A 15,380-nucleotide genomic window follows, 5' to 3' on the forward strand; every position below is an offset into this window, starting at 1 on the left:
ATTTTCAAGCTACTGGTTGTTCCCTCTTATATCTTGAGGCAAGCAAAATGTGGTAGAATTAAATAATCAAAAGGAAAAATAGCAGTGATCATTTTATACTTCTATAGCATTATTTCTCCTATTTTAATTCTCCATTGACTGAAAGCAAATTAGGGAGTATTTCAAGTGAGCAAAAAGCTGATAAGTTTATGGGGGCAACTTTAAGAAGATTGTAAGTTCATGCTTATAAAGGAAACAGAAGAATTTTCTTAATTTGACTGGATGCTATAGCATTGAAGGCAAATGGAAAAGTTTTCATCATCTGAGGAACTGTTAAAGATTTAGCAATTAATTTTGATTCATTTTTCAGATTACACTAGATGTGTTGGCTGATATGGGTCATGAAGAGTTGAAAGAAATAGGCATCAATGCATACGGACACCGCCATAAATTAATCAAGGGAGTAGAAAGACTCTTAGGTGGACAACAAGGTAAGCTATTAAAAAATAAATAGATTTCAGAAATTAGTGGCACAAGATAAGTGTCCAGGCTGGCATTTGCTCAGGTGGCCTGACCCCAGAGCTCGTGCCCTCAGCTGGGGTGGCACCTCCTGCCTCCCCGTCTCCATCCTTGACCTCGCTCTCCCTCTAGTTGCTTTAGCTAGAAATCAGAGTTACTATTCCCTCTCCCCCAACACTTTGTATCCTAAATATCTCTGGAATCTGTGCTTCTGTCCTTTCCCACTGCTGTCACCTAATCCCTGTCACTGTCACCTCTCTCCTGGACTCTCACAACCACCTTCCAGCTTATCTCCGACAGTTGCCTTTGCCTCCCCTCTGGTACCTTCCCTACACTGTAACCAGAAGACACTTTTCAAAATGACTATATGATCATATCATTCCAGGGCTTAAAATCCTTCAATAGAATGCTGTTGCTTTTAGGAGAAAATCAGATGTTCATAGCATGGCTTTTCATAATCTGACCTTTCTCTCTTACCTTATCTTGTGTCTTTTTCCCTCCCTCACAACTGTCAGCTCAGTCTTTTTCCATTGTACTTTGCTGTTACACGCCTATCTTTCTCCTTTGTGTGCCTCCCTGTTCCCTGTTTGTTAGAAGTGCTTTCGCTATAGGAAAGCAAAGGGAGAGAAAGGAAACAACTTGAATTAGTCATTTAGTCTACAGAGGTAATAAAATTGCAAGAGTGACATGAAAATAAACATTAACAGGTGTTGAGCTTGAGTCTTGCTTATTTGTACTAAATCAACACGGGTAATGAAATGAACAAGAACAATGTATTTTAAACTTATTATAAGTGACCATTTCAAGTCATCTCACAAATAATAATTCTTTTAGAGGATAATTCTTATATTTTAGACCACACTACATTGTAATCACACTGTGTTTTCTTTTGTATCAGCATCATGTATGTTCATGATTGAGTTCAGTTCAACAAATAATTGTTGAGCCTGCTGTGTGTATGTACAAGGACCTCTGTAAGAACAGATCAAATTGATCCCCAAACACATCTCCATTACTTCTCTTGTCTTTCGATGTACTTGCTTAATACAACCTTATATATTAGGTTCAAATTGCACATACATTAGACTTGTTCCAAAATATCTATTATTTATGACAAGTGTTCCCCAAAATAGAGCCTGAAGAGTGTGGACCTTTGTTTAATATGTTAATTTTTCTTTCCTGCAGGCACCAATCCTTATTTGACTTTTCACTGTGTTAATCAGGGAACTATTTTGCTGGATCTTGCTCCAGAAGATAAAGAATATCAGTCAGTAGAAGAAGAGGTAATGCACATGAAAATTTTTAATTATCTTTTCCTGAAATCTGTGCTTAAACCTCTTTTTCCAAGAGAGGTAGGCTTGTCTTACATTAACTTACGGTCGCTTGCCAGCTATTATTCCCTCTCCCTTAGTCATTGTGGTGGCGTATTGCCAACATTAAAATAGGACTATAGAGTAGAACTATACCACACTGCTTTCACATCATAACCCTAGGATTGCCAGTGGGTGGGCCAGATGTATCTTTTTATTCTGGAGACTTTCTTGAAACTCATACAAGTAAGGACCCTATTAGAACTATTTTCTTGTATTGTTTTTTTTATATATATAAATTTATTTATTTATTTTAATTTTTGTCTGCGTTGGGTCTTCGTTGCTGTGCGCACACTTCTCTCTAGTTGCGGCGAGCGGGGGCTACTCTTCGTTGCGATGCGCCGGCTTCTCATTGCGATGGCTTCTCTTGTTGTGGAGCATGGGCTCTAGGCGCGCGGGCTTCAGTAGTTGTGGCTCGTGGGCTCTAGAGCGCAGTCTCAATAGTTGTGGTTCATGGGCTTAGTTGCTCCGTGGCATGTGGGATCTTCCCAGACCAGGGCTTGAACCCGTGTCCCCTGCATTGGCAGGTGGATTCTCAACCATTGCACCACCAGGGAAGCCCTATTTTCTTGTATTGTTAAAATGCTACCTAAGAATAATATGGAGTGAGCATCTTGCTTCATAGATAGCAAATATCTTCTCATCTTTATTTTCATGCAAAGTAATAAAATGTGATTATAAAATAATATGCCGAATTTTCAAGAGTGCTTAGGAAATCTGCCCCATAACTCAAGTCCCCTTTCATTTCTGCAGTCACAGTTATTTTAAAGCACCATGTTAAGGCTATTTGTATGAGTCTGTCTATCTGGTAGAGATGGTGCCACAGAGATTCCCTCTGAAATCTGATGGCTTAGCCCTCACTTCTTACAAATAATCAACAAAGTGCCCAATGGCGTTATCGCAATAAATAAACTTCCGAATTAATTCCACTGTTTTGCAGAGAAAGACATGCCTGCATTTTTGTTTGTTTTCCACCTCCGAATTAGTGCTGATATTATTCCCATTCTAGGGACTTAGGACCCTTACCCCAGGGTAGTATTTCAGCTTGTACTTGTCAGTTTATCAGGGAAGCATCCTGTTTTCTCATGTCTTATTGTGTAATCATTCTCTTAGTAGTAAGTAAATTTTGATAATAAGGTAAAAAATGTAGTGACTAAGTTCACAAATGGAGCGGTAAGATAGAGAATCAACTCTTTGAGTCAATTGTATGAGAAACTTAGGTCTTTAAAACATTTTACTTTTCCATCATAATTATTAATTTGGAGAGTGGAAGTAGGGTGAGTAGTGTCAGAAGAAAGTTATTCCACTTAGTTACACGTTATATCCAACTTGCCCTGATCTGTGTGGATATACTTTGAGATCCCAAAGTAAAGAGATAACGTGGAATTTTTCACCTAGGGAACAAAGATTTACTGATTTTTAAAAATTTGTTGTGTTTATTTTTAGCGTTAGTCCAATGGTGTATTTGTCCAATGTGAGGAGTTTTAATTTGACTTAATCACGATGTTGTTTCTCCTCAAGAACATAAAATAGTAATATAGATGACTTAATGTGATATTTTACCCCGTTGTGTTTACAGAAAAACCTTTCAAAGCTTTTATTAGAAAATAAATAGAAAATGCAAAAGTTTAATATTTATGTCTGTGACTATTTTCTCACCAGAAATACTTTTTCACTAAACTTGTTGACCAATTTATAGTGAACTCCTAGTTACTTATTAGTGCTGAATCTTAGACTCATCAGTGACACAATATAATAGAATTGAACTTTTGAAAACAGCAGGAGGAATGTCTTCAGAATTACACACTGGCGTATTTTCAGAAAGTTACTTTCTTTTGTTCTATAGATGCAAAGTACAATTCGCGAACACAGAGATGGTGGTAATGCTGGTGGCATCTTCAACAGATACAATGTCATTCGAGTAAGTTGTTTAAATTTCAGGGTGAAAATTGGATTGCACAGCTTGCCTGAATATCAAACATAGGCTGGAGCAGCTGGCGTTAGTGAGGCAAACATGGCGATAGGACTCCCAGCTCAGCCACTAATTTGGACCATAGCTGACAGTAATTTCTGTTATCACTATTTCAAGGTAGCATTAAAGGCCTGGATTTTCAATCTAATTGAGTCGGTGTTTATATCAGTATGCATGTATCTCTTAATCTCAGTATCTTATTTATAACATGGAATAAATGACTGCCATATGCTTTTTTTCAGAGGGGTGTCATGAAGATGAATAAAATCAATTGAGGACTGGGTTAACCCTTTGGGTTAATGGACCTATTGAAATTACACCAGTGCACATCACAGTCACCTGGGGAGCTTTTTGAAAGTACAGATTTATAGGCCCCTGTATCCTGAAATTCAATGAGTCCTCAGTTGATTTTGAGGTATAGCTAGGTATGGTGCAGAATAACAAACAGAAACTATAGCTGAAACTTATGTCACTAAAAGCCAGAGTATTAACTGAATTACACTGGCCTGGCAACTTTATCGTTTTTAAATAATGTTTTAAGCAAACAAAACAAAAAAGAAAAATTGAACCTCCCTAAAGGAAAACATACTTCTTATTTTAAATCATAAGCTACCAATTAATATACATTTCACTAATTCACTTCTTTCTTCCTCATCCTTAAAGATTCAAAAAGTTGTCAACAAGAAGTTGAGAGAACGATTCTGTCACAGACAGAAGGAAGTGTCTGAGGAGAATCACAACCACCATAACGAGCGCATGTTATTTCACGGTGAGTGTGCCGACGGTCATTATCTCTCCGGGCGTTTGCAAACTCCAATAGGGTGAAAAGCCTGTGTTACTGACTGTATTAGTGTTGTGTTACAAATGGTTTGTTCTGATTTTTTTTTTAACTACATGTTAGTACCAGCTTTCTAATGCATTACATGTTAGTACAGGCTTTCCAAGGCATGTACAGTGAAAATAATTTATCTGAAATTGTCTCAGAACTTAAGTTGCACACTGAGCCATTTAGATAGTGAAATACTATTTTTGTTGTAGTTTAGCATGATTGTTTTAGTTTATTAGATTATCTAGTTTTGCTTAAAGTAGGACTGGGTGTAAAATAATCTGTATTTTCAAAGCCACGTTGTACTTTGCTATCTAAAATCTCATGCCATCTGCAAAATCCATATAACACCCTTGCTTGGTGAACACTATGGGTCCCTGATAAGATTCTAGTACATGATAATAATGTATGTAAGGAGACCATCTTACAAAATAAACTTTTCATTTAGGCGTTATTAATTAGTATTCATCTGCCAAGTGCAAATAGTATGCAGCTAATTGAGATTCTAGAAAAGCGCTCAAAACTGATCTTTCTGTGTTTATATTTTTAGGTTCTCCTTTCATTAATGCCATTATTCATAAAGGGTTTGATGAGCGACATGCATATATAGGAGGAATGTTTGGTGCCGGGATTTATTTTGCTGAAAACTCTTCTAAAAGCAACCAGTACGTTTACGGAATTGGGGGAGGAACAGGCTGCCCCGCGCACAAAGACCGGTCGTGTTACATATGTCACAGGTGAGCATCTTGCCTTTTGTGTAACGGTTGCTGGCCTCAAGTCATGAACGAGATTGGATTCTCAGGCTCTGCAGAAGTCACAGGTCATCCTCAGTCTTACTCCTAATGAGTCGGACTGTTTTGGGGTTGGATGGGAATAGCTGATCAGCCCCTGCCCCAATAGGAGTAGTGACAGCAGAGCTGACAGCAGTGGTAAAAGCGAGTCATAGGTTACGGTGAAGCTCCCTCCATTTTGGCTTTCTCCCTGGGTTCCACTTTCCTTGCTTCAGATTCAGAACAAGGCTGAGAATTATTTCTGGGGAACAAAGAACCTTTAGCTCCAGTCACATTTGAACTAAAGTCACATTTGAACTAAAGCACATAACTTCTATAAACAAGTAGAACCTTTAATTTGCTCCTGACTCTGCTACTGATATTTTAAGGCAGGGTATATAATTAGAAGTCCAACCTCAGAATATAACTTTGGAATTAATAGTAAACAAATGAATATTAGCTTTTTAAATGGGATTTTAAAACTCAGAAATTTGAGAGAATGTAATAAACTCTCAGAAGTCAGTGAAAAAAATACCATTCCCTTACCTGTCATTGGAAAAGATACAAAAAGAATTGTGCTGTACAAAGATTGCAACTTATTGCATTCCTCTTTAAATTAACCAGCTACATTATTTTTGCAAAGTCAAGTTAGTAAGATACCTTGTAATCCAGTTGAAACCTCAGAAAGACCCATATAACCATGAAATTCATTATAGTTGTTCACCTTAAAACTTCTCTCTCTCAGTTTCGTTGTGAAAAATATGGTAGCCATCAGCAGTTCTAGGACAGATGCCCTATGTCCAGAAGAAAACTTCTTTCTATTAAGGTCGCTGTGGTTAATAACACATAAAAATTCCCAAGGATATATAATTGCAGAAATTTCCCTTTGTTGCTTCAAACCTAACTGCTAAATAACAGTAAAAGTGAACGTAGATGTGGATTAACAGTTGCTTATTAAAATTAGACACACATGTTTATGTCTTGGCCAGGATTTCCTAGAAAACAGAGCCTGAAGCAAAAGCTTATGAACTAGCACTTTCCTGGCAAGTGCAACCTCAGGGAAGCAGGAGTGAGGGCACAGAAGGAAGTGAGGCGGAGAAAGAGGCAGAGCAAAGACAGGGAGGGGGCACCGGTGAGCTGGCCACGGTTTCATAACCAGTGCAGTTGGTTGCTCAGTCCATGAGACCTGGACTCATACGGTCTGAACTGTTACATCTCAGAGCAGTACATCATGGGGGAAGAGGGCTGAATTTATGTGCTGGCGCCTGTCTTGCACTGGTCAGCATTTGCCCCCCAGGGCGTTGCTGTCCCACCTTGGGGCCGCTGCATCTGCAGGATGCACACAAGGCACAAGGCAAGCCGGTGAGCAGACGTGAGCTGGTACCAGCCTCGCGGACCAGCCAGGCAGGTCCTGCATCTTCTTTTGTCTCCACAGCAACAGGGACACCCTGGGGCAGGAAGCAAAAGGCAGAAAGCGAGGGCCTGTCAGGTCAAGCTTTGAGTGACATATGGACACTGGGAGTAGCCATGGCAGTGGGCCCAGCGGGCTGAGCGGGCAGAGTCCAGTGACACTGGAGCACCACCACACTGTGGAGATAGAGCTCAGAAAGCTTCCTTCTAATGCAGATCCAAATGTTTTCCTCTGGGACCTACAGGACGATACAGTTGATGCCAAGCCAGCATCCCAGAGGGTCATCAGTAGCATCACGCTAAAAAAGCCAGCCCAGGCAGGACTCAGTTAAACTGGGTCTGGCACAATTTTTACTCAAAATAATATCTCTGATTAGTCACAATGCAAAGATCATACTCCATTACTAAAAATAAACTATTTGATTGAATAACAGGTATTTACAGTTAACAGTGTGACCAATCTTATAGCGTAGTTAAAATATTTATTAAAGTGTTTGTTAAGGGTTTGCAAACTTTTATTTTAAAGAACTACAAAGTAAGTATTTTAGGCTTTGCAGGCTGTATGATCCCTGTCACAGTGACTCAGCTCTGCCCTTGTAGTACAGAAGCAGCCATGGGCGACATGTAAAGGAATGTGTGGCAGTGTGTTCCAGAATGTGTTCCAGAATGTGTTCCAGTAAAGTTTTATTTACAAAAACAGGTGGCAGACTAGATTTTGGCCCATACTTTGCCAACCCCTAGTTTATATAATACACTTTCTTTCCAATCAATCTTTCTTCTCCTCTATAATATTTAACAACTGCCCCAATTCATGTTTCCCTCAGGTAGTATAATTTCCAGCCATACAGTTAAGCTAAGTATTTTTATATATAACCCCCTTTTATTATTATTTATCTCATCCCAGTTTTTACTTCTTCATAATGAGTAAGCCTAATCTTAATTCCAGATGCTGCTGCCATCTGCTTATTTTCTTCACTTTCTTCCTATCCAGCCACATGCATCCTTCCAGAACACAGTTTTTGCTAGTATTTGTCCTTTTTCCACTAGTCAAAAACTTACCAAGTGTTTTCTATGATTGATTTCTAAACCACCCCAAAACTTTAAATGTTAAGTATAACTATTGAGCCTGCTAACGGCTTATAGTAAATCAGTATATCAAATCTTATCCTATTCCTACTCATAAAAGTGACATTTAAATTAGCTTGCCTTATATTAACTGCTTTTTAAAAAATCAGTAAACCTAACAGTTATGTCCTTCTAAGATTGCTTTCCTTTTTTCTTCAGACAAATGCTTTTCTGTAGAGTGACCCTTGGCAAGTCCTTTCTGCAATTCAGCACCATGAAAATGGCTCACGCCCCACCAGGCCATCACTCCGTCATTGGAAGGCCGAGTGTGAATGGGCTGGCCTATGCTGAATATGTCATCTACAGAGGAGAGCAGGTATGGTGCTCGTGGAATAAGCATGACCAAGCTACCATAAACAGTAGATTCAGAATGCAGAGACCACGTAAGACTTAAAGAAAACCATTTAATGAAATATCCGCCACATAGTTTGACAGCATTAGTTGCTTCAGTTCAAAATGAGCATACCAAAATTCTTTGATATCATCTTTATACATAGATCCCACCATTCACCTGTCAGCCAGGTGATACAGTGTGAACAAGACAGTGGCTGAGAAATAAAGGTGTGGCATCTCGTGCAGCTCTTGTGGCCTGCCGTTCTGAATTAACGCTTTGTGTCTTTCATGCCTCCACATGGCATGGAGAGCTAAGAGTAGCTGCCATTCAAAGATCTCCATGATGTACTTGCCACAGGCTGGTCACATGAGTTGATCAGGGTACTTACACAGAAGAATAGCTTTCTGAGTCTTAAAGCTACAGTACATTGAATTCTGCCAAATGCTTGAGGCTCCAAGATAAAATTGTCAACAAACAGGAAAACTTTCTATCATTTTCAATCCAGGCCTTAACTCTCACAATACTGCTAAATGCCTACTGATTTGTCTAGAAACAAAAATCAATTTGTCTGAACTTAATTGAATTTCAAATGGATACTTTAACTACACTGTTAGAGAAAACTAAAAAAGGAGAAAGAAGAAATTAACTATATACAAATAAACTATGAAAACTATTTTCTTATATGCCAACAATCTTGGGCCGGGTCAGGTGTGGAGTAGGGGGAAGAGTTGCAAACAAATCCTGGGTTTCATTTAGTAGATCTGTTGATTGTGGTGGTATGGGCAAAGCATTGAAACTCTTTTAGCTGTATTCTAGGATTGAGCAAATGAGTAAATGTGTTGATGTGTTAATTTTGGGAGCTGGGTTCTCACTGTGGAAGAAGAGACATATAAATATGGAATGGAGGAAGGTAAGAATGACGCTAGGGACGGACTGAAATTGGAGGTATCGATATGAACTGATGCTTTCTAGTATTTGTATGTATGTTTGTACACATGTAAATAATATGTATGTATAGGTATATGTGTAAGAGATATATGTAAGCATGAGTATATATGTGCATGTATTTCTTAGCACTGTCTGCTGAAAGCAAAGAAACCCCAGTAGCAATAAGCACACCTAAAGCCCAGATCTTGGTCTCCAATACCAACCCCCACTAAAAGGAACTTTGGAGAAACAGCTAATTCCAGGGCTGGAGCAGAATAGGAACAAGATGAGCCCGGAACGACATATTGTTATAACAGAAAGTAATGAAGTGCTCAAAAGTAATGATAGGAGCATGTCACAAGGACTCAGAGCTGGCTTGAAGTGGCTCCCACTGGCCAAATCTGGGATAGTTTGAACATCAGAATAAGTACAGTAATAAATTTTAAAACATTGGAAAGAATACGAATTTATGTTTCTATACTGATAACAAATAGATAAATAAATAAATGAAGGAGAAAGGAAAGCTTTGCTTACAGTAGGAAGCCAAGGGCAGGTGGTAGATAAGGAGGAAGTACTAGATTTGCAGCCATCATGGTAAGGATTAGATCAATGGATGCTAAATCTAGGGGATAATTTTGATACGGAGAGGATTGTGCATGGTCTCCTTATTAGTTACAAAGGACGGGGGGAAACCCACAGTAATTATACTTTGGAGAAAGGGGGCAGTACCTTGACCAGATGATTAGAATTAACATCACCAATGAGGGACAGATACACACAGAGTGTGCCTCCAGATGTCATATTCTGAGAAGAGCCAAAATCATCTATGCAGTGTTCCAGCCAAGAATGTATGACCTCAGTCTAATCAAAGTGAAGAATGTTCTATTAAAAAGAAAATTGGGGGGAAGACTGGATTCTTCAAAAATGTCAATGTTATAAAAGAGAAAGGCTTTGAAAACTTTCAGATTAAATGAAACCCAAGAGACAGGACAAGTAACTTCAGATTCTGCCCCCAAATTGGATCTGGTACTAGAAGAGAAAAGACATTATTAGATCAACTGATAAAATTGAAATATGAACAATAGGTAGATAAAAGTATTATGTCAGTATAAAATTTATGTAAGAGAATATCCCTACTCTTAGGAAATAAATACTGGCATATTTAGGGATAAAGAACCATGATGAGGTATATTACTTACTCTCAAATGGCTCAGGGAAAAACATAACTGAATCTATCTGTCTGTCTGTCTGTCTGCCTAGTATATATAGAGGTGGGGGAAGTACACATGATAAAGCGAATGGGATAAGTAAAACCTTAACAATATTTGGATGTAGGTAAAGGGTATACAGGTATTTTACGTACTAGCTTAATTTTTGCAACTTAATATGTTTTGCAGTTGTTTCCAAATAAAAGTTTTAAAACTACCAAAGAATAAATTTGTCAAATTTTTCTGTATAAATCAGAAACTCCCTACTTCTAGAGAAAACACTTTCATTTTGACTCAGTAATTCCACTCTTAGAAGTTTGTTTTAGATATAATCAGTGATGATCACACCCCAAAAAAACCCTACAGGAAGGTTCATCGCTATGTTGATTATCATAATGAAAAATTTAAACAACCTAAATATTCAACAAAAAAAGAATGATTTAAATGAATGTTAGTATATTTATGTGCCTGTGATTAAAAAGTATATTTACATGGTATATGCTAAACACAGAATCAACCAAAACATAAGAGCAGTTATCTCTGGGTATTGAGATTATAGGTGATTTCAGTTTTCTCTACCATACACTTTTCAAGATTTTGTAAGTTAGCTATGGGAAATAGAATTTCTTTCACATTTGGGTGGAAAGAAATAATAAGGGATACTAATAATAGGTTTACATTTCTAGTATTTGCCTATCTTTCAACCATTTCCCAAGTAGTTTGACTTGATAACTTGTTTAGATTCTCTTGCTAAAAGAATTTTAGAGAATGATGTGGTCCAAATCACATTTGAAAGAAAAAAGTACCTTGAAAACTGAAATGTGTGTAGTAGCTGTTTTGTTTCAGGGGAGCATACCTGTGCTTCCGTATCCAGGTGCTTCCCACATGGACAGTGTTTACTCTAATGTCTACTAGTTGAGTCGCTGCCCATGAGCAATTTCTCCTGATTTATGGTGGACTTTTCCTTTGCTAACTTTTCTTTCATTCCCCTTAGTTATACCTTAAATCATCTTTCACCCTTAGTATCAACACTTTCAAGAATACGTAAATGTTTTATTCAGAGGGTTGGTTCGAGGAGTATTATTTATTATTGGTGGGATTATTTGTTTCTTTGGAATTGAAAAGATGTGTTGAAAATTAACTGCACTGTGCTTGAAAGAAAAATAGTTCTGATTTTAGTATATGACTGGACTTAGTATCAGGGTTTTTTTGTGCGTTGTACTTTAAGCTTCACATTAAATTAGACAATAGAGGAGGTATTCTCTGGTCATTGGCTGCTTCAGACATGTGGCCTGTTTTACTGAAATGATATGAACAATGCAGAGTTATTTAATCTGGAGAACAGAAGACTACACAGTGATTTGTAGGATGATTTTCAAATACACAAAATCATTCAAGGGAGCATGATTCTTCATCTCTGTGGAGAATAAACTGAAAGCATTTGAGTTTCAATTGTAGCATTGAGGATTTGGGTTAAGAAGAATTTTCTGAAAGTCAGTTACTAAAAGTGGTTGTTGAATCTTTTCTTGTAGGTACTTTAAAAATATGCTCTATGCTTTTACAACCAGCATGGGTTTAAAGTAAGACTTGACAGGAAACCATGTTTGTTGGTTTATCCTGGGCCCTTCTAGTCCTGCAGTTTAGTGATTCCCTTGCCTTAAATCCCTCTGGACTTTGATGTGATTAATTCCTATCTCAGTCTGTACACAGAAGCAGTTCAGTAGCCTAATCAGTAGGAACCAAGAGATAAGGACCTGTAAGTCATTCATACCATTAGTGTCTTAGAATCTGCCTAAAATTTACATGTGTCAGGAATCTCCTAAGATAGTGTACTACCAAAATTCAAATGCTTGCATTACCGATCCCTTTGCTTAAGCAACTTTTCTGCAAGCAAAAGGATGTATCATACAAAGTATCATAGATATTAAATTTCACTGGGACAAAAGAAAGTAGGAGTGGGCTTCACACTCATTTTTGACACTTAAAACATGCTCACTGGGGTTAGTTTTAAATTCTTCTTTTTCTGTCTGGCTTATCTTCCCAAACAAATGGGAAACTTCTTGACAGCAGGGTCCATATCTTACCCCAGAGTGCTTTGTATGCACTAGACGCTCAATATATGTGTATTGGTGATGAATAGATAATTTTCTTGACCATTAAACTATCTGGTTGATTAACCAGTTTTTTTCCATTTTTCCACCAGTTTTTGAGCCTTCCTAGATTCTTTATACCCAACTCTAGAATTAGCAGTAGATAGCTGACCTACCTTGTTTTAGTAACTAAAAACTAAAATACCATTTAAAACCATTTCATCAATTAAGCAGTGTTCACATTATAATAAAATAAAACTACAAACTATTTAGTTATTGCTCTCCGGATTGGAAAGTCAGGAGTGATGAGGATTGTCTGTCTTAGTTATTCCAGCTACGTATGTACTAAAGATGGAAGCCGTTGCTGCTTTGAAGTCAAACCAAAACAGACTGGACTTTTGGAAAAGAATATTATGAGTGATAATGGTTCCTTACGTGAATAGAAGCAGTTATAACTTTTCAAAACATATGTACATTTTTTGTTTTTTTTAATCCTTACTGAGACCTCTTCAAGAAGAACTAGTCTTTAATGAATGAGAATAATAATGTTAATAGTAATAACTAACACAAACTCGATTTTTACTATGCCAAACCTATTCTAGGATCTTTGTGTTTAATCCTCACAAAAATCTTGGTATCATTACTGTTCCCATTTATAGATGAGGAAAGCGGAGGCACCTGACATATAACAGTTTCTGCAGAGGTGTAAAATTATAAAGAAATAATTCAATAAATCTATCACGTGTTCATTTCTGCATTTTAAGTATTAAACAGTCCAGTTTTTTTATCCTTCATTCTTTCCATTATCTTACTCTCTCTAGGTCAGCATTCAACAAATTATTTGGGGGCCCCAAAACACTTACCTCACCAAAGAATACTATTTTTCAGCCACAGACCACTCTGAGATATTGAGTCGAGTCTTATCATTATGTTAGAGTTAGGGTTGACGAATTCCTAGGTAGTGTACACGGTTTCACCCTGCCCCCCTTCCAGTTGTCTTTGTAGGGATTTCTGGTTAAGGTTTGTAGCGACTTCCTGGTCAGGCTTCCTCTTCCTGCTCCCACCAAGAAGTGCGCTTCCCACCGTGAGCACCGAGCCTTCGGTTTTACTACAAGAAAGAAGACACAGAAGAGGAGGGAGTACAGGGTGTGGAGGCTCTTCATCAGAGTCATTTTCTTTCCTGTAAAAATTGCCTTTAACTAGTCAACTTGTAAAAATCACCTCCAAACTGCTGCCTCTGAGCTACTGGTGACTCAGCACACGTTGCCTTTCTTCCTCCTCACCCAGTGGGTTACATCATCATCTATGATTAATTTGAAATCAGTTCAGTGAATTATTCTGTCATTTAACAGACTTTTCCTGAAACATGCTATGTGATGGCACTATGCTAGGTGCTGTGAGAAAGAGATTTTTTTCTTGCCTTAGTTTTCCTGTTTATGGCATGTGGCTCTCTAGTGAGGGATAAATATAGTGTAACCATTTTACAGTATTCAAAAGTAGAAATAACATTATAACAATTCTAGGATTATAGGATTGACACAGGTTTATAGACAAATATGGAGGTGGACCGCCTAACTGTCCAGGCGCCTGTGAATTAGCTGACCTTCGCAGGCTCTTGGGTGTACGTAGAGTATGGGTTATGATAAACAGCCTCTGAGGCGTCCACGTTAAGTCGGGCTTTAGTATTTTAGCTGCCCAGAGGGTGATGTGTTTTGCTTCCTGTCCTTTCCAGGCATACCCAGAGTATCTCATCACCTACCAGATCATGAAGCCGGAAGCTCCTTCACAGACCGCGGCAGCCGCAGAGCAGAAGACCTAGTGAATGCCCACTGGTAAAGGCCAGATTGGATTTCAACCTGGGACTGGATGACAGTGGATTGTTCTCAACAAAATCAATATTCTATAAATCCCTGACAGCCTAGAAATAAGCTGTTTGTCTTTTATAAAGCATTGCGATAGTGATGAATATAGTATGAGTAACTGATACATACTCAACTGCTACTGTTCCCTTTGAGGAAATGTTTACAGGGGCGGCCTTTTAACATATCTCAGGCTCATTTTCATTGTAGTTATCCATTGCTAAGACAGGATTGCTTCAATCTAGACTTGGAAAAAAAGAAAACATAACCAGTACTCTCCCAAATGTTCACAATTCACACACTACATTTGCTTTGCTATATATGGCACGTGTATATAGTAGATATACACATATGACAGGTTCATTTTTAGTTTTTTCTGAACATTCATCATTCACTTTTTGTTGCTATCGTTGTTGTTGTTACTTTGAAAATGAGCCGAGCCTTCTTGAGGATATTTTGCACAAAGTCACACTGACTAAAATCACTAGTGATGTAACCCAAGCTTCTGGCTGAGCAAGGCTTAGTTTCTACTTTTTTTTTTTTTCCACTGATTTATTTTGTATCTGTACTTCTTATCAACGTAAACTGAGATGGAAAGGAAAAACACCACGTTTCAGCTTCCTTTTATTGATTGGCCAGTCTTACAAGGGAAAGGCACAAACATCAACCTGATTTAGGAGCTCCCAAGTTCAGAGCAGTCGAAGCCAATGAGAGCCACTCGCACCTTCCAACTCAGGCCTGCCTCCGAGGTGTTCCGGACGGTGCTGGAGGGCCAGGAAGAGCCCAGCCAGCGAGAGGCTTGCGCGATGCCGATGCCGTTGTGGCGCTCAGAGGGGAGACCGCCAGCGAGGCCTGTGAGTCCCGGAGAGGCAGCATCACGACGCGCGCGGGGCCTGTGGTGCGATAATAGGACCGCAGGAAAGGACAGCGAGGCCTGTGAATCCCGGAGAGGCAGCATCACGACGCGCGCGGGGCCTGTGGCGCGATAATA

At 38.6% G+C, this 15,380-nt stretch overlaps 1 protein-coding gene across 2 annotated transcripts in view; it reads left to right on the forward strand.

Annotated features, from left to right (window-relative positions):
• Positions 1-14,637, forward strand: part of TNKS (tankyrase) — a 182,220-nt gene extending 167,583 nt beyond the window's left edge. The window contains exons 21-27 of one of the 2 annotated variants that reach the window (XM_036838654.1): positions 350-470; positions 1,684-1,781; positions 3,715-3,789; positions 4,504-4,609; positions 5,217-5,403; positions 8,131-8,287; positions 14,263-14,637. In XM_036838654.1, the coding sequence (XP_036694549.1) occupies positions 350-470; positions 1,684-1,781; positions 3,715-3,789; positions 4,504-4,609; positions 5,217-5,403; positions 8,131-8,287; positions 14,263-14,349 (831 nt within the window). In that variant the 3' untranslated portion in view covers positions 14,350-14,637. The remainder of the gene's footprint in view (positions 1-349; positions 471-1,683; positions 1,782-3,714; positions 3,790-4,503; positions 4,610-5,216; positions 5,404-8,130; positions 8,288-14,262) is intronic. The other variant, XM_036838655.1, reaches the window with a different exon arrangement.
• Positions 14,638-15,380: the final 743 nt, after the last annotated feature.

This window comes from Balaenoptera musculus, chromosome 21 (genome assembly GCF_009873245.2).
Source record: "Balaenoptera musculus isolate JJ_BM4_2016_0621 chromosome 21, mBalMus1.pri.v3, whole genome shotgun sequence".
In the NCBI taxonomy this organism is placed as follows: Eukaryota; Metazoa; Chordata; class Mammalia; order Artiodactyla; family Balaenopteridae; genus Balaenoptera; species Balaenoptera musculus.